Consider the following 20296-nt stretch of genomic DNA (forward strand, 5'->3'; position numbering starts at 1 on the left):
TGCTGAAGTCTTAAAGAAGCACTTAGGTCTTATTAGGCACTCTAAGAAAATGATTCTCAAAACACCACAGAACAGTCAAATGATGCACACCACACAGTTATCAAATATTCAGAATAATGCACCACAAACAAATACATTGACACTGCACTAAACATCTCCAGGACTAATGGTTCGGATGGAGGAAAGGTAGAGACTGAAGTACTGATGTAGAGCAAAAACACTCTGAGTTTCCACCCAAAGCTAGAGACCCATATTGAAAGAACTTAAACAGAAAAGCAGAGTCAATGATCCAAGCAACTGCATATGTTTTGATTCCTGTCCATGCATGCCATCTGGCTTGCTGACCTCATAGGTCCCCACCCTGGCCAGTGTGAGGGCCAAATAGAGCCTGAGTGTGGGAGTATGTGGTGATCTACAAGTATGAATCATTTATCAATCTGAGCTTATTTACCCGCAGTTCCACCTGGTAATTCTGGCTTTACTTCTGACCCATGGTCGAAATACATGAAGGATCCCAATCTGATACACTCATAAATTCAATCCACACTAATAAATACTAATCAGGTCCAAGGCATCATGCTTTGGGGGAGCATAGTCCCTACTCAAAAAAAAATCACAATGATGCCAAGAAGAATGACATGCACCCAACTAATTCTTCTACATAGTTCACAGGCCAACAGCCGCGGCTTCAGAGCCGGGAAAGGGTGGAGAGCATAGCAAGCGGCGGCGCCCCTAGCCCCCGACCCGCGATGCTCCGCGGAGGCGCCGGAACCTCGCCGCACCCTTCCCCAACACAAGCGACCTCTGAGCCCGCCTGTCCCGCGGACCCGGGCACAGCTCCGGCCACCGGGACCCAGGACGGAGGGGCGGGGCGCGGGGCTCGGCCGGCGGCGGGCGCTGGGGCGGGCGGGGATTCCGGCTCCAGCCCTGAGGCCGCGCGGACCCGCCACACCCACCTCCGTCCCCGCCGCCAGGAAAGCCATATGTTTGTTTTTTACGTCCCTGAGTCTGTTTATGTTTTCTCAATGATTTCAGTGGTGTGTATTTTTTGGTTCCACCTGTAAGTGATAGCATATAATACTTGTCTTTCTGACTGACTGACTTTACTTAGTATGATTACCTATGTTTATGTTTTACCTATGTTTATCTAAATTCCTGTAAATGACATGATTTCATTCTTTCACACAGCGGAGTCATATACCACTATGTACATATATCACTTGGTTTTTATCTGTTCATCTGTCCATGGACATTTTGTATCTCTCCACATCTTGGGTATTGTAAATGGTGCTGCCGGGCACACTTGGGTGCATGTGACTTTTCTTTGGAATTCTGGTTTTCTAAACATATACTCTTAGGGGAGGGGATATGGGGTTATATGTATACATACAGCTGATTCACTTCGTTATATAGCAGAAACTAACACAACATTGTAAAGCAATTATACTCCAGTAAAGATGTTGGAAAAAAAAAAAAAACTACAATGAGGTATCACCTCACACCAGTCAGAATGGCCATCATCAAAAAATCTGCAAACAACAAATGCTGGAGAGGGTGTGGAGAAAAGGGGACCCTCTTGCACTGTTGGTGGGAATGTAAATTGATACAGCCACTATGGAGAACAGTATGGAGGTTCCTTAAAAAACTAAAAATAAAACTACCATATGACCCAGCAATCCCACTCCTGGGCATATACCCAGAGAAAACCATAATTCAAAAAGAATCATGTACCAAAATGTTCATTGCAGCTGTATTTACAATAGCCAGGACATGGAAGCAACCTAAGTGTCCATCAACAGATGAATGGTTAAAGAAGATGTGGCACATATATACAATGGAATATTACTCAGCCATAAAAAGAAACGAAACTGAGTTATTTGTAGTGAGGTGGATGGACCTAGAGTCTGTCATACAGAGTGAAGTAAGTCAGAAAGAGAAAAACAAATACCATATGCTAACACATATATATGGAATCTAAGAAAGAAAAAAAAAAAGGTCATGAAGAACCTAGGGGCAAGATGGGAATAAAGACACAGACCTACTAGAGAATGGACTTGAGGATATGGGGACGGGGAAGGGTAAGCTGGGACAAAGTGAGAGAGTGGCATGGACATATATAGACTGCCATACGTAAAATAGATAGCTAGTGGGAAGCAGCCACATAGCACAGGGAGATCAGCTCGGTGCTTTGTGACCACATAGAGGGGTGGGATAGGGAGGGTGGGAGGGAGTGAGATGCAAGAGGGAAAGAGATATGGGAACATATGTATATGTATAACTGATTCACCTTGTTATAAAGCAGAAACTAACACACCATTGTAAAGCAATTATACTCCAATAAAGATGTTAAAAAACAACAACAACAAAAACACACATGCACCCCAATGTTCACTGCAGCACTATTTACAATAGCCAGGACATGGAAGCAACCTAAATGCCCATTGACAGATGAATTGATAAAGAAGATGTGGCACATATATACAATGGAATATTACTCAGCCATAAAAAGGAACAAAATTGGGTCATTTATAGAGACGTGGATGGACCTAGAGACTGTCATACAGAGTGAAGTAAGCCAGAAAGAGAAAAACAAATATTGTATATTAACACATATATGTGGAATCTAGAAAAATGGTACAGATGAACCAGTTTGCAAGGCAGAAATAGAGACACAGATGTAGAGAATAAACGTATGGACAGGGCTTCCCTGGTGGCACAGTGGTTGAGAGTCCACCTACCGATGCGGGGGACACGGGTTCGTGCCCCGGTCCAGGAAGATCCCACGTGCCTCGGAGCGGCTGGGCCCGTGGGCCATGGCCGCTGGGCCTGGGCGTCCGGAGCCTGTGCTCCGCAACGGGAGGGGCCGCGGCGGTGGGGGGCCCACGTACCGCACAAAAACAAACAAACAAACAAACAAAAATCGTATGGACACCAAGGGGGGAAAGCGGGGAGTGGGTGGTGGTGGTGGGATGAATTGGGAGATTGGGATTGACATATATAACTAATATGTATAAAATAGATAACTAATAAGAACCTGCTATATTAAAAATAAAATAAAATTCAAAAAAAAAAAGAAGACAGGCTCTTCAATAAGTGGTGCTGGGAAAACCCGACAGCTACATGTAAAAGAATGAAATTAGAACACTTCCTAACACCATACACAAAAATAAACTCAAAATGGATTAAAGACCTAAATGTAAGGAAAGACTGTTAATGAAGAAGGGATGATAGAAAACACAAGGCAAATATGACCGTCAGCAAGGAGTTGAGCTTGACTAGAACTCAGGGTGAATGAAAGAGCATAACAGAGACAAACAGGAAAATTGAGATGGAGGTAGATGAAGAAACCCTTAAAATCCCAGACAAGAAGATAGTCTTTACTAGCTGAAAGGAAGCCAGTGGAGGTTTGTTGCTGTTGAGTTACTGTTGCTTTTTTCTAAACAGATGTGACACCATCAGAGACACTGTGGAAAAAGGAATCAGACATGGGTAAGCAGAACGGAGATGAAGAAACCAGAAGACCAAGAGTGGTTAGGAGGCTATTCAAGACCCTAAGAGATGGATAATGAGACTGGACCGAGATGATGAGAATGAAAATAGTGTGGAGGAAAAGCCCACCACCTGTTAGAGACCCACGTATCACAGGTGAAAGGGGAGAACAAAAAGGAAAAGTTGAAGAAACACACACAACAGCTCATATAAAAGGACTCAAAAGTGTTGATCCTGGGTGAGTGGGAGAATCGTAGTAATCATCAGACCTGAAGATGGAAGAGAAAAGAAGATTGAATTGTGCCTAGACAATCCGCCTGATTCAGAAAATGACAGCTCGATGCCAAGGTCATTCCTGTTACTAGTGTCTAAATATACTACCCAGACTCAGTGCCGGAGCTACTTACTCTACCTCTGAGGGAGAGAGCACCCTCTCGCCATACCTCATTCCCAACCCCTGCTACACAGACTCTGAGTCTAGATCCCTGCACCTGTGCTGCCCAGACTCCTGCTGATCTATTAAGGCGAATGAGTGAGTGAGGGATGATGAGTGGCAGTTGCCTGATACTTTGAAATCTGACCAAACGATCTATGTGGACCCTCCATCACCCTCCTTTCTCCCCTGGCTGTTTCACCTGAAATCACAGTACTTGTAGGCCATTTCCCATGTTAACTCCCTTGGGCATTAGCCTTTGTGGCTAATTCTCAGTGTCCATCTGTGATTTGTGCCCTAACCAGACCACTTTGCTCCTTTCTCTAGCATTCTGTCTGCTACCATTCATTGTAAAGTCAACCTGACTCAGCTGGCAAACTTGGAATGTAAACTGGACATATTCTCATAGCTGATGCACACATTCCTACTACTTTGAGAATTTTAGTCATCGCAAATACATATAGGAAAATATTTTTTAAAGGACTTTATTTCTTAGAAGATCCTCTTGTCCCTGATTTCACCACTAATACTTGGGCTCTAAATGTCAATACTACTGAGTAAGTAGTAGTGTGTAAGATCGGTTATCCATAAGCACGCACAAATATGTGCGTTGATATACCCTATCACCCCTTCAACTTCCCCCACAAGTTATCTGACTGTCTTTTTTTACCACAAAGGTAGGGGACAACATCCACCGAGTCTATGTCAGTGACGCCAAAAGAGCTTCAGGATTCACCAATGAGTCTTAATACGTCCGGAATGAAACGGGACACAGTTCAGCAAAAGATGCACCTGCTAACACAAGAATACGAGTGCTTGGAAGGCAGTCTTGCCAAAGGGTGATATCCACTCACCTTCCTACCCATCCCCGCCCACACAAGACAATCTATTATTAACAGCAAAGGTGGAGGTTCTGCTGATGACTCATTAAGTATGCTGATTCATGAAGGACGACATGGGCAGACCTGACTAAAGAAATCATTTGCTGGATTTAATCAATTATTGGGCTTATCAAGTGTGATTACTGAGCCACATAAAAATCCAAGTAAAAGAAGGCATTAGACACTTGAGGGAAAAAAATAACTCCTTGTTATGCCTTGCAACAGATAGAGGCCATTCTGTTATCTACATGTGCAAGACGCACTTTGTCAATTACTTCCACACGTTTGTATCCTGGGCTGTCTTCCTCCTAATGTCCAGAATATTTTTGAGCCATTTGCCCCTTTGAGAAAAAGTCTAAAGAATCAGCAAAACATACATGTTTAAAATAACTGAAAACATGAAGAAAAGAAATTCTCAACTATCCCATTAGACTTTAATACGCCCATACGTTCAAGCACCATGAATAATAAAAAATACTGTCAGCTCTCTTTTGTGATCTAGTGAAAGAAGAGCATGCGATAATGTAAGAATCCTCCCCAAAGATCTAATTGTTCCCAGTGACATTCAGTATTTACACCTATTATAGTACTTACCAAATTTTATTATAATTTTTTCACAGTCACACCTACAAGCCTGTGTACCCCCTCACAGAGGCTATTTTTTATGTATCTTTTTATTTCCGGTATTTATTTCAGTGTATGGCAACAGTAAGTATTCAGTAAACTTTTGTTAAAATCGGAGATTTTTGTAAAGTGCTATGCATGTGACTATCAATCTAATATGATTATCAACAAAAAGAGAGACAACTTTGGCTAAAGTTAACTGTTCACAGAAATATCTAGATTTATAAAATGAGTAAATCAGATAGAGTCAGAACCAGAACTTCTACTTAAATGATCTTAACAAAGCTAGGGTCAGTAACAAACAAATCAACAAAAACCTTCATGCCACTGAGAGTTTTGCTATCTGGTGGCCTTAAAACTCCAACCCCTGGCCATCCTGACCAAAGTATTTCCACCACCCACACATATGAAAACAGAACAATTGTCTGTGGAGGTCCCTCAGGTTTGTGGCTATGTCTTTATTGGTACATCTGCCTCTAATTGTGCTGACCATTCACAGATTGCCTAGCACATTGAAACAGGGAGTGAGTGTGTGTGCATGTGTGTGTTGGAAGCTCTTCTAATATAGACTCAGCTTATAACATCATCCCTCATAGAAATTCTTTTCTTCAGGGGCAGCCCCGAAATATTAGATTATTTATAGATATTTGTGATTATTTTGTACATGGTCTGGCATGCTTTCTCAAAGATACAAACTTCTCAGAGCCAGACCTGATAACTTGAAGCTGCAGCTGTACTGAAAACAACCTGATGAGAATTTTATGGGGAAGCAGGTTTCCGGTGTAATCCCCTCTAGCTTTCAAATTACCATTTCACCACTTCAGCAAATCTCTTGAAATGATTGGCCTTCGTGGACAAGCCCCATTCAGAAAGCAAAAGGATGGTTCCCCTTAATTGTGTTTATTTAAAGCCCAATCTAATAAAGTTGTGCAGGGAGAAGCTTACCTCCTACCTACAGGTGCCCTTGCTAACCCAGTAAAGAGTACTTATAACATCACTCTTTCTGTTGAAATTCTGGTCTTGAAAGACATGAGTACATTTCCCTTAACACTAAAAGTGAGACTTAGTAGAATCACTATCATCAAAATATTCTTGTGGATGGGAATAAAGACACAGACCTACTAGAGAATGGACTTGAGGACACAGGGAGGGGGAAGGGTAAGCTGGGACAAAGTGAGAGAGTGGCATGGACATATATACACTACCAAATGTAAAACAGATAGCTAGTGGGAAGCAGCCGCATAGCACAGGGAGATCAGCTCCATGCTCTGTGACCACCTAGAGGGGTGGGATAGGGAGGGTGGGAGGGAGGGAGACGCAAGAGGGAAGAGATATGGGGATATATGTATATGTATAACTGATTCGCTTCGTTATACAGCAGAAACTAACACACCATTGTAAAGCAATTATACTCTAATAAAGATGTTAAAAAATATTCTTGTGGGTTACTAAAATCTGCCTAGTACTTTATGAAATATTTAAAGAAATATATCTACCTCAGTTGAGTTGTAGTGGGATAATGATGACTTTGAAAGCTAGTCAATTTTTTTTTTCTTTAACATGGCTTTAGAAGGTAAATAAATACATGAGTAAAACGAAATGAAACTTAGCAAGAAAAGTTTAAACAAAGGTAGATTATTTTTGTATCCTGGGCTGTTTTTCCCCTTATGTCCAAAGCAAACCTACAAGACCTAACGCTTTTTAATGTAGCATTTGTGTCATTTAGTTTTCCTACATGAAGCCACCAGCTTTACCTGACTAATTATTGACTGAATCCAAATAACTGCACTTAGAATTCAACTAACCAGTTGAGTCCACACTAGTACACCTGTCCTTAACATGAAAAAGGAACCACAGCTATTCCCAGTCCAAATGAATCATCCAATAGACAAGCATATATTCAAACAGACCAGCATCTGACGGGGTATCAAGATGTATTTAAAAGTGTCTACCATTCATCAAATGAGGTATCCACACACTCCAAATTTACAGATCCCTGGAAAAGGTCTCAAGCAAGATCATTCTGATAAAGGTTGAAGGTTTGATACATGAAAATGGCCTCAAATTCTTTAATACCCTTCCATCAAGAGATGTAATCTATATCCCCTTCTCATGACTCTGGGTGGATTCTGCAATAGCTTGACCAATAAGATACAGAAGAAGTAACATTAAGCCAGTTTCAGGGAGACTAGCACCTTCCACTCCTTTTCTCTTGGAACACGTGGCCTAGGAAGCCAGCTAAGAGTGCAACACCCCTGAGACCACCATGCAGTAGAAGCCCAAACTCCTGGAGACGTTCTGGAGGATGAAAGCCATGTGGAGAGAGAGAAAGAAAGAAGGAGCACCGAAGCTCCCCACGCGCAAGTGAAGAATCGATATTGGAAATGGATCCTCCATCCACATCAGCCCCAGCTGACACCAGGTGGGTCAGATCCAAACCACCCAGACAAGTCCTTCCTGAATTCCTGACCTATAAAATCATGAGCAAAGTAAAACCCTTGTTCTAAGCCATAAGTGTGGGGATGGTTTGTTACTCAATGATAAATTAGTAGACATGGAATATTTCACATGAGAATATGCATGTGATTAAAAGCAGAAGAGCTCACACCAAGCCTCTATTAATTTGCACTTTTAAGACTTCAATAAAGCTGATACAAACCAGTTTTTTTTTTACATCGACATAAAAATGCAACAGCTTTCACATCAGATATGCAAAAATATGCTTTCCCAAAAAATTGACACAGTAATTTGAAACCTGACAGGTTTGAGCAGTTCTCTTGAGAAACTCCCTCTTACCTGTCTATTTATCTCCCCTTAAAATAAGATTGAGGCAACTTTGAAACATGTCATACCCCAAGTTAACTACACGTGAAAATGATAAATTACCTTTTACTACTAAAGACTACTATGCCCTCTAATCTGAGTGATTAATTTACGCCCTGCTCAGTGGTTCACATGCAATTACTACCATGAGCCTGATGAACCTGAACAAGACAGAATTATTCAGCCATCTGTATAAGCTCACTATATTTAGAAAAGTATAGCAACGTCTAGGAAGCTTTTAAAGTTTTAGTTCATTTTCTCTCAATGATTTGTGCACCTCCACACTGCACATCAAATGATGACACCACTACTTTGGATTACTGACTTTATTTGGAAACCATAGGACATAGGAGCCTCTACGATGAGATGAGACCCACTAGGAGAGGTCAGATTAAAGTCGTCACTGAAAGTACCATTGCTGAAACCTACTGGAAGATTTTAATTGCAACAGCAATTTTTGATCTCATATAATCTGTTTAAAGCCATAATACCAAAGTCAATCCATGAAAAGCAGACACTAGGCTTTTAGACTGAGCCGTAGTCTTCTGCTGCTTGGCGAACAGAAGGTCTAAGCAACTCTATTTCTTTGGAATGTGCTTTCCAAACTCTTCTCAATAAAACAGAGTAATGGAGGGTGAAGACAGATGATATTCTACTTTAAATTACCCATTCCATGGTTAAATCAAAAGACTTCCCTTAAAGGAATTTGTATCTATGTTTTGAGCTCAATAGCATTTTGTCAGCCAATCAGGCAAAGGAGAATCCAAACACCAAACGTGCATTTGCAAACCTTTTCTGCTCCACCTATAATCCTTTACACATGCCCTCAGCCCAGCCCCACTCTGGTCAAAGGTTTTGATAAAATCGCTAGATAACTTAGCAGTAACAAGCTTTTTAAGCCACGGGATCCACTCTCATGCGAAGGTGTACACTTACTGTGCCACACTAAATGCATGCAATCAATTTTTAATTACAGAAACAGTAGTGACTCGAAGATAAAGCAGGCAACTCGCTGAGAAGGAACTGAGAGACTGTTTATTACAATGAACGTCCACCATGAGCCAGACTTGCGAAGAGCTGTGACACAAAGGAGTCAACCAACCAGTTCCCCTTTCTCAGAGGGACGCTCTTACCTCTGGGACGTTTTCTTATATTTCCTCCTGTGGGAAAAGAAGCATAAACACACATCAGAAAAGAGTCTGCGGCAGGAGGTAGGTTAGAAAAAGATAGCTTCAGCGGGGATGGACGCAGAGGTGAACACTTTGTAGAAAGTTCTCTCCGTGAGGCTTGTGGGTCTCAAAACCCACTTAAAAGTTGTGGATTATTGTGTTACATTGCGGTTGGATGCAGAGAATCGTAGTCTTATCAGCTACACATAGCATCCCAAGAGCTCAATGGCTCTGCCCCCGATATTCTGCTCTTTCCCCTCTGAGAGCACTGTAGCATCTTGGTTGAGATCAGACCTTAAAGATAGCAAGATCCAGGTTCAAATATCAGCCCTTCATTCACCAGGTTCATGGAGTTGTTGAGGAGTAAGTGGGCAGAGGCTGTGAAGCGTGTCTTGTATCTGGCACATAGTAAATGGTCCACAACTCTTAGCTATTTGTACTGTCATTACTGTTACTATCATCCCCATCAGCTAGCACCGAAGTCCCTTTAAAGACCTGCCTTTTAAAATGTAAATGTGTAATCATGCAACTAAACCATAAGACCAGACATAAGGTCTTCAGAGAAGGAAGATGTGAGAAAAGGGACAATGAGAAAGTCTAGAAGCAAAATAGTGAGAGCAGAATCAGGAACTTGCTACTGGCTAAGCTGTGGGCTCAGGCCCCTGGAAGAACACGTCCCCAGGAAGCACAAGTAGCTGGAGTTCTACTCCACCTCTGCAATTTAGAGTCCTCACTTAGCCTTGGGCAAATCTACTGGGTGCAGGGCTTCTTAATCTATCAAATGGAGGTCACATCGGCCCTGGTAATCTCACCTGGGTCACAGTGGCCTTCGAGGAGGAAATGGCCATAAAAGTTTATTTTCCAGTGTATCCCAACGTTTTTCACATTTGTGTCAGCTTTTGTAGGCTCTGAAGACCCTCAAAAGAGTTTTAAAAGACTCTTCAATGGAGAGGATTAAAGGAAAGGAAGTGCTGGGAGAGGAAAACGTATCTCCCGGTAGCATCTCCGGGAAGGGCAATGCAGCTGTCCTTGGTTCCACACCGACGTTCCCATTACAGTCACTGCACCAGGAAGCCAAGCTACTGATTTGCTAATAGAGCTACATGTCACACATGCTTTACAAAAAGGCACAGATGTTTCAAATTCAGAATCCCTATGACCTGTGACATCTCTGTTTAAATGAAAACATACATGGCAGTGTGACATGTTAAGTGAAGTAAACAGCATACGGCACTGAACCCACAATGTGATCTTGACCTGAGAGGTACTGATACCTATTTATCTATAAGGAAAACCATCAGAGTGATAATCATGAGCCCAGGGTAGTAGGTTAATGAATCATGACTTTTATTTGTACTTGTATGAATTTTCTATATTTTCTATTTTAAATGAGCCTTATGATTATAATTAGAATAATTATAAAAATTTATAAAATACTCATATACAGTCACATATACAGATATATACATCTATAGGAAGAATATACAGAGATATTTACATGTTTGAATTACATCATATATGTAGGGAGGAAGGTCAACTAACAGATGGGTTAGGGCTTGGGCTTGAGAGCAAACTACCTGTGTTCCGATCTTGGCTGTGGCACTCAGCTCTACAGTGTTGGACCAGAGATTCAACCCCTCTGAGCCTCACTTTCTTTATCTGTAAAGTGGGAATAATCAGAGCACCTCTTTCAAGAACTTGTGGTGAGAAATAAATGAGATAACCCACCTGAATGTCAGCTCCCCAAAGGCAGATTCTTTGTATGCTGCCCCACTGTATCCCACAGCTTAAAACAGTGTTTTGCACTCCCTCCAAAAGCTGTGATGGGTGTGCACTGACCATCCTGGACCACCCCCCCACCCCAGCAGTGACAGCTCACACGCTCTAGGCAGTAGCAAAGGCAGAGGTTTCATCCACAGGCACAGACCACAGTGAGCTGTGGGTGTGACCCATGCCCTTGGCCCTCGTTAGAACTGCTGTCTAATGAACCGGGCTCGGGAGTCTCTGGCAAGACTGGAAAATAACCCAGTGAGAGTGTGCAAGGGCCAAAGGTAAGGGGGCAGTTGGGGCAGATGGATGCCCCTGGTTCCCACCCAGAAACTCAACTAGTTCTGTCAACAGAGTGTGTCTTCAGAGGCCAGAAGAAGACAACCTTTGCTATTGGCTTCCACAGAATTCTGCCAACATTTGCCAAGGATCATAAAAAGGCACTGCTGGGGGCTTCCCTGGTGGCGCAGTGGTTGAGAGTCCGCCTGCCGATGTAGGGGACGCGGGTTCGTGCCCCGGTACAGGAAGATCCCACATGCCGCGGAGCGGCTGGGCCCGTGAGCCATGGCTGCTGAGCCTGCACGTCCGGAGCCTGTGCTCTGCAACGGGAGAGGCCACAACAGTGAAAGGCCTGCGTACCAAAAAAAAAAAAAAAAAGGCACTGCTGGGAACGCTGAGTGCATCAAAATGAACAAAAATAAGAATAGCTTCCAATTTCAGCACCTACTATAACAAGCACTTAACATACATCACTAATACTCATAATAACTCTACTAAGATCTACTCTCTGAAAGAATCTGAATCCTAAAAAAGGAAATTAATACATGTTACCAAAAGTGTTATAGTATAACAACCAAGACAAGGGGTGGCTCAGGAAGCTTTGTAGCTTTGATTGATGGGCAGGAGTTCAACAAGGAGGAATACGTAAGTACGTGGGCAAGCAGGTAAGAAGGGCGTGCCTAACGACCTCAAACCAGCCCAGCTCAGCCCAGACAGATTCAGAGGCAGACAGCAGGTTCTAAGGCTAAAAAGTACTGAGCTAATCAAGAAATGTAATAAAATGTACATTTTTTTTTAAAAGATGACACCTGAGAGAAGGGGTCACCTGTTGCATTGCCTTGTGGAAAGACAATAGGGTTCTGGAATGTGATAAACTTGGTTCAAAATCCAACTTCTCCCTCTCTAGCTGTGAGACTCAGACAAGCTCTACACTAAAGCAAGCTTTAGCTTCCACATCTATAAAATGGGAGGAATGATCTCAGAGAACACAATGCACTGAATTTGCCAGGTACCATGCATGCCATGTAAGGGGAATTCTAAAAGGTTTAGGACCCTTTCGCCTTGTTTTGAGTTTCTTGAGCTCAGGGGTCCTGTCATATGGGTCTCTGTATCTATCCCAAGGGCATGCACATCGACGGGCACATGGTTCGTACACAACAAATGTCTGTGGGCAAAGTAAATACCTCATTTGTAGCTGCCACCCACACATATCAAAACATGGGTTGTGCATTTGGTAGACCCAAAAAAGAGAGACCAAAAAACCTTATTTTCAGCCCAACTCACCTTCCCAACATTCACTCCCCACCTTCACAGATGCATTCCTGACTTCACAGATTCTGAAGTTCTCCCTTCCCATCTTGTCCCATTTAGACAGACAGCCCCCATGTCCAAAGACACCCAACCCAAAGTGTCATCTTACACTGGAGCTGGAAGGTCAGCACTTAAAGCACAAGAGAAAATACAGATCCATAGAAACTACTCTACTCAAGATCCTACTCACAGATCATCTTGACTGGGCAAGATGGTGAGGCTTGAGTCCTACTTATCCTTCAGCTTTCAGCTTTCAGCTGAATCATCACTTTCTCCCGAAAACCTTCTAGGGCCTCCCAAACTGGATCATCTCTTTTGTGTGTTCCATGGTGGCCAGAGCTCATCTGTTATGCTGATGGCAAGATCGATAGCTTGTCCACTATCTGCTTGCTTGTTTCTCCCTTGCCTAACATGGTGCTTGACAAATGACAGCTGTTCAATATACTGCTGTTGCGTGAATGAGTGAATTCATCAAGACACTGATCAAAATGCTTTCTTTCTACTCATTTTTTTTCTGTTTAGTGATGAGTTACTACAAGCAGTGAGGCCATCTACCACAGTCATGGTTTTCTACACACAGAAGGAATGCAATGAGAGAAGGCTGGCGGGGGGAAGCTGGAGAGGAGGCTCACAATTGTTGAGCATCTCCTCTGTTCCATGTCTGTTACATAAATTAACTCACTTTGACCTGCTACAGAGCCTAGGAGGTTTACCTCACTTTATACTTGATGGCAATGAGGCTCAGAGAGGTTAAGTAACTTTTCTAAGGATACAGAACCTTGAACTGGTTGAGACAGAAAGCAAACCCTGAAGCCCTCAAAGAAAATTGAGGAAATTAGTCAAAGAAGTCAAAGGATGCCTGGAGGAAATTTAGACACTCGACAAAAACAAACAAAACCAACCACAGAACATACTGGGCTCTTTCCGTCCAAATGCAGGAAATGAGCTAGAAAAGAACCTAGTTTATTCTTGGCCTTTTGTTTTTAAGAACTTCAACAGAATTTGCCCCTGATTCATAACCTTAAAGACAAAGGGAATGTTTTTAAATCTTCTGTTTTGGCTTCTCAAACTTACTTTAAATTTATAATTTTTTGAAACTTATAACAATACATCACAAGTCTCAAGATTCATGTAGCTAGACTGAGCTAATTCAGACCACAGAGAATGACCAGGAGCTGCCGTGCTCTGGTATCTCGGCAGTGTGGGAGATGGAGAGAGCACACCTGCACACTGAGGCAAAAGGCAGGCCATCTTCACAAGGCCAGGCTGAGGAAACCGCATGGATGAAAGCCTAGAGCACTTTGCAAACTCTGTTCCCCGGAATGCCCTCTACCCTTCACACACACACACACACACACACACACACACACACACACACACACACACGGCATTGTTTGTCTATTCATTTGTTTTTTAAAGAGAGGCATTACAGTACAGTGTGTAGGATCACTTACCTAAGCTAAATCCCTTCTTCAACTTACTGTGTCCAATAAGCTATGTAACCTTTGGCAACTTACATCACTTTCCCAGCCACCAGTTTCCTTATCTGTAAAATTTGGGTAACAATAATATGCACTTCACAGGTTGATGTGAGAGTTGAATGTAATAATGAATGTAAAGTTTTAGCACAGTGTTGGGCATCCAGTAAACGTTCAAGAACGAGTCAGCTACTGTATTTATAACAATAGTACTGCATAAGTAATAATGGTATTATAATTCCATAGGTTTCCAAATTTTGTTTGAAAAAAAAGCCTTTCATTAATTAAAAAAGTTTTAAAAAGAAGTTTAAGATTGTTTTCTAAAGTAGAAAAATTGAATACTCTCAGTTCTCCTCATCTTAGAACACTTGAGCCACAAAGAAAGCAGGTGCTAATCTCAGTCCTACTAAGCAGAGGAGGAACTGAAACTCTGCCCAGCTCTCCTCGCTCCCCACACGCCCCAGGGAGCCTGCAGGCTGTATACACTCTGACACCCACCCAGCAGTGATCCCTGTTAGCCTAGCAGACCCACATACTTTCCTCTAATGTCAAAGCTGGGTCGTTGCTCAGAAAGCAGGAAAAAAAGAAAGTAAAATTAGATATTTAGGAACTGGACACCATGATAATCCTTAGAAATATCTCAAATTATCTTTAAGAAAAAGCCTTTTTATCGATAATTCCCTAAAAACTGAAGCCCAGTGAGTTGCTTACACAGAATCCCTAAGCATCCTCTAGAAGTTATAACTCAGCACAGAGATATCATGCTATAACTAGAATTATTGCTTGACCACATCCACTTACCTGTTAGGCAAATTAAAAGACTCCTGGTCTTCACTGAAAATCCATGTCTGTTTAACTCTGGAATGTTTCTATGAAATCGTGGATTGCCCAAGAAGTATCAAATAGTGTGTACGTGTTATATGTGCATGCATGTGTACAGAACAGGGGAAGTGATAAGCTGGAAAAATCTCCCCTGGAAGGCTTCAGTCCATTTATGTCCAGCTGATCACATTCTGACAAGTGGCTACTGAGATGGGAGTATCATCAAAGAGCAAAGAGCATTGACCCCCAATATTTAAAAAGGTTCCCCAAAGCTGTCCATGGCTGTGTCATCTACACCTTGAACTTCAAGACCCTGCACTTCATTTTACCTCTCTTGGCCCCAGTTTGGGAGAGAAGGGAGGAAACTAAGCAAGCATAAGGAGTGATTCTGGCCACAGTACACCTGGACCTAAGGGTAGAGTAGAGACAGCAAGGAAATAGCAAAAAAGAAACAACAGTGTGGCAGATGCAGGATGCTTTTAAAGAGCTTTATTTGCTTTTTGATGGCTAGCAGTTTGCAAAGTACTGGGCATACCCAAAATCACATGTAAGTTTCACAGACTCCAAAGTCAAACAGATGACTTGGGAATCATTCCTGATAGCCTGGGTGAGTGAGAGTCAATTAAGCATTGAGGCTAAATCATGAAGCACCTGGCAGTCTTTCACTTTTTTAAAGTGAGTATCTTTGAGTAAGAGCCATATGGTTGCTGCAATAATGAGGTTTATAAATAGGCTTAATATTCAAACAAGCTGGCTTAGAAAAACCAAAACTTGTGCTTAGTCTCTAAGTTGACAGCAAGATACCTCCCAGTTGAGCACAAGAAGATTTTCTGGTCTGGAAAGTTGAATATGCAACAGCTCCCCACACACAGTGAGAAGTCCAGTTCTGTCCGCAATGTTCTCCAGGGTTTCTGGGCAAAAATGACTCACTCTGCTCCAGATCCGATCAGATCCCGTCTCCATCCTTCCTTACTGAGGTCACTATTGCTGCCGAGGCACAGATAGCTTTGGAAATGTTGGTTCTCAGGCTTCAGTTCCCTCAAGGGAGAGGAGATTGGGGGACAGGCTCAGAAAAAAAAAGTGCACAGCAAAACTCAGGGAGTTAAGTACATGTTCTCACGAGTTCAGGTCACATGCGGCTCACTTGTGGGAAAGTGGACTGAGATAAAATGCCACAAATATCTGTGAAATGATCGAGGATCTGAATGATCCTCTGGTTTTGTTTTTTACTGGCATATGGGGTGCTGACTGAACAAAACTGGATATCGCTAGAAACGTCCACTGAATCTGTCTTAAATCATTTGTATGAACTACTTTAGATGCTGCTGAGAATGGAAGGCCCTTGTACATTTCTTCTCATTTCTCCCAGTGATTTCATTTCCATGATACCCATGTTAAAACCTAGATTTGCAAAGCTATATATACTGATTGCTTTATGGCATTTCCCATATTTTTAACAAGTAAATGCCAATGAGAAAATATATATAAATTGCGGTTTCCTGGCACCTTCCAGCAGACAATTTGGGGAAGGGGTGGGGAGAAGAAAGATATTAGAGAAAATGAGAAACTTCTCTTACTAGCTCAAATATTTCTTAACTGATGAGCTACAGAATGAAAATCCATATGGGCAACAATTCTATTTTCCTGGTTGGTCAAAGATCCAAGGCAGGACAAAAAATACAAAATAATGAAATAATATAAACTCACTTTTACTTGGAATAACCCAATAATTAGGAAGGAGTTGTTTTTGCTTAAATTTTCTAGAGAATTTTTCTGCCAGGTTGTCTATTGGGGAAAATTGTCCTACATATTCCCACCCTTTCATTTAGGGCTCTTAGAAAAGGAAGATCATGTTTGGGGACAGCAACTCCCAAAGTACAAAATTCCAATATGTTTAACCCAAAGTGATGAGATCAAATTCAAATGAAGGAAGCCTTCGAGAGTGTGGTTTGGGGTTGAGCATTGGTAAATCAGAAAAATGAGAGAATGCTAATCCGAAACACAGCTGTAAATAAGATGATCAATGTTTAACTCACTTCTGGAAGCAAATGTGTTTCTATCTAAGGCCGGCTGGGCAGTGGAAACAGGAGAAATCCTTGAGGAGAAGGTTTAGTTCAAACTAAACAACCCCACAGGAAGCCCCACCTGGACCGGCACCAACTCACAGTCAATCCACCCCACGCCGGTTGCGCCCACGTTCCCAACAGGGCTGCGTCTTCATTGCTCCCCCTCCCCAGACCCCTCTTCTAGCTGCAGACAGTTGGCCAGTCACAAAAATCCAAATCTCCTGTTCATGCTTGTTTCTCTCCTGGCCCTGGGTTAAAAATTCCAGCACTCAGATTACTGTCTAACAGGCCCCAAAATAGGACCCCTCCCCCCAAAAGCTGAAATCTTCCTCTGAAAAGCATTATTTCTGAGCAAACCAAGGACCATTTTCCTCTAGCTTAAAATCTACTGCTTAAAGCTGGGCAGTGAGCTAATCAGTGGCACCAATGAAAATATACTGGAAAGGTCGTTAAAGAAAACAAAGTAAATGTCATGCTTGTAGAAGTCTAAGTAGTACCTTTTTTGCATAAATGATCTACCCCTCCATTCACATATTTACAACCACTTGCAGTGTTCTAAGTACAATAAAACTGTGTGGATGGGAATGGAAGAGATCTTTGTGACCTACTTCCTGGGAGCCTATCTCCGGTTTCGATAAACATCAATGAGAAAGGCTGAAAACAAAAATATTTCTTAATATCTGTGACAACACTGCCAGAGTGGAGATAAATCCAAAGGACTGAGACAAAACCTCACTCTTCACAGATATCCCTGTAATTAGGGGAGGGGCAGGTTTTTAATTGAATTATCCAGAGAGATGCTTGAATTCTCTACTCTGTTTTCCCCATGTAGATTTAGCCAGAACAAAAACTGTATCTTCTGCCAAGTTTAACTTCAGTGACCAGTCTAATGTTTTTAAGGCTTTCCTATCTCCCCAAGTAGTAACTCCTTCCTTCTCTCCTCCACCTTTCCTCCCAACTTGTTATCAAAACCTACTCCCGGCAGAAAGCAGCTATTGGCCATTTACAATTCCAGGTGAATGTAAGTCAATACAACAGCTCCTTGAAAGCAGTTGTCCTTCCTATTTCCTCTCAAATCTTCTCTCACAATAGAATCATCTATAGAAGGCTCTTCTCTGGACATAGGCTCTGTAAATTTCAACAATTTAAATATGGCAAAAGTAAGGCCGATCCCCAAAATACAGAAAAAAAGACCAACCCACTCAGCTAGCAGATGCACTCCTAGGGACCATTTTGAGCGCCACTGTCAACTGAATCAGTTGAGCATTTGAACCAGATTCCCCTCAGCTACAGTTATCCTCACTGAAAGTATCCAAGACTCCCACAAATGGGTGCTTTGAACCATTCTTTCATTTGTTTAACCATGACTAATTTCAGTTAGTAGTTTGATAGACAGAATGGCAGTTCTAAACATTTTTGAAGCTTGATTTACAATAATTCATCCTTATCTTTCACAAATGAGCTATGCAGGACCCTGTTCATGAAAGTGTTTAATAGTTTCTCATAGTTAGGAGACAGGGTTCCAAGTAACAACCTAGAGTAGTATACGAAATATAAAATACTTTGGGGGGTTAATTTAAAGATATTGTAAGACCCCTTAGAGTCATCCTCAGACAAGACTCAGAGACGTAGAGAAAAAAAAAGGGGTGGGATATTAATCTGAATTTGAACTACTCCTAAAAACACACCTGGAAGTAGCTTTCAAAGACTAATCTTTCACTACCAGATTTACTTCATGTCTCTAGAGTGTAGGAAAAGTCTTGCTTATTTAAGAATTTTGGTTGTTTAGAATCTAGATAAACAGAATTTAATGGTCTTTGGATGTGTAATAGTGACTTTCAGTCAAAATACATCCTCACGTTGCTTCTCACTCTTCTACTGGCCTTAAGGGAAAGGAAAGCTATATTTTGGCAGAATATTGAATATTGGGTCCCTGCAACAGGTCTTTGGAAGGGAGTGGAAAAGAAGGGAGGAAGGTCCATTTTTGGAAGGCCTTAAAGAGCTTCCGGGGAAAAGGCCATGAATGAGGCAGAGCTGATGTGGAGGGTGGGCACTATGGCAGAACTGTGGATGCCCCGAGAGACAGAGGCCCGGTGTGTGCACGTAGGACACCTTGGGAGCAGCAGCATGAGGCGGCGCCCACTGGACGAGCCTAGACAACAGGACAGCCTCCTGCAGGGTCTAGGGAGCCTCCACCCAGCCAAGCTGCACCAGACCCTTCTGCAGGAGGCTGGGCTCCAAGCTCCGAGTCTCACTGCCTGGCTCACGCCTGACAGTCCCCACAAGGTCCGTGATGAGGGCCTCATTCCATTTAGCTTCTTGGGTCATGGTCTCTTTCTGCATCTGGAATACTGGAAATGACCCTGCCTAGCCCTCAGGTTTCTGTCTTTGCTCCAAACCCATGTTGTGGTGGACTTGACACCAAGCAGTCAGTACAAGTGTTCCAAGCAAAGCCATGTAGATTGACTACTAGCTGGTCTTTCCCAAATGTTGAACAAGTAAATGCCAATGAGAAAGCATATATAAACTCATCGTCTTCTGGCATCTTCTGTCAGACTATTTAGAGAGGTCACACTAAACTATGTTCTCTCTACTTGTAAACTTTATAGGAATATTAATTTAGCATCATTCAGACACATACATGAATACACATATTCACATATACATATTTATACACATTATATATATATTATTTACAATATGTATTATATCATTATTATATATATATATATATAATTTTTTCTTCTTACTTTGTTGGGCTGTACCTTACATCTCCAACACAGACCTTTCCTTAAATCTCCAGGCCTTCTTATCCAACTGCTCATGTCTCCTCAGGGGCGTCTTATAGGCCTCTCATATTCAGTATGTCCAAAACTGAGCTCATGATTTCTACTCCGCATTCATTCTGCTGCCACACACAACCAAACTTGCAAACTTGATCCCCCCTCAGTGATCCCGATCTAAGTAAATAGTACCTGTGGATTCAAGCTAAAAACCTGGGAGTTATTCTAAATTCCACAATTCTCCCTCACATGCCAAGTCCAAATCCCGTTGAGTCTATCTCCTAAAAATCTCTCAAATCCATCCCCACAGACCTACAGTGGTTTCCCATTGCTAAGGCTCCCTGGTCTAAAAGAAAAGGCAAGATCTGCCC

General features: G+C 42.2%; 1 protein-coding gene across 10 annotated transcripts in view; it reads right to left on the reverse strand.

Moving 5' to 3' along the window:
• Positions 1–20296, reverse strand: part of PDE1C (phosphodiesterase 1C) — a 547523-nt gene that overhangs the window by 237189 nt on the left and 290038 nt on the right. For 2 of the 10 annotated variants that reach the window (XM_067746679.1, XM_067746677.1), the window contains exon 2: positions 9384–9410. The exons of the other annotated variants lie outside the window; for them this stretch is intronic. In XM_067746679.1, coding sequence (XP_067602780.1) covers positions 9384–9410 — 27 coding nt within the window. The remainder of the gene's footprint in view (positions 1–9383; positions 9411–20296) is intronic. 10 annotated transcript variants of the gene reach the window in all.

The sequence above is a fragment of the Pseudorca crassidens genome, chromosome 8 (genome assembly GCF_039906515.1).
Source record: "Pseudorca crassidens isolate mPseCra1 chromosome 8, mPseCra1.hap1, whole genome shotgun sequence".
Lineage (NCBI taxonomy): Eukaryota > Metazoa > Chordata > Mammalia > Artiodactyla > Delphinidae > Pseudorca > Pseudorca crassidens.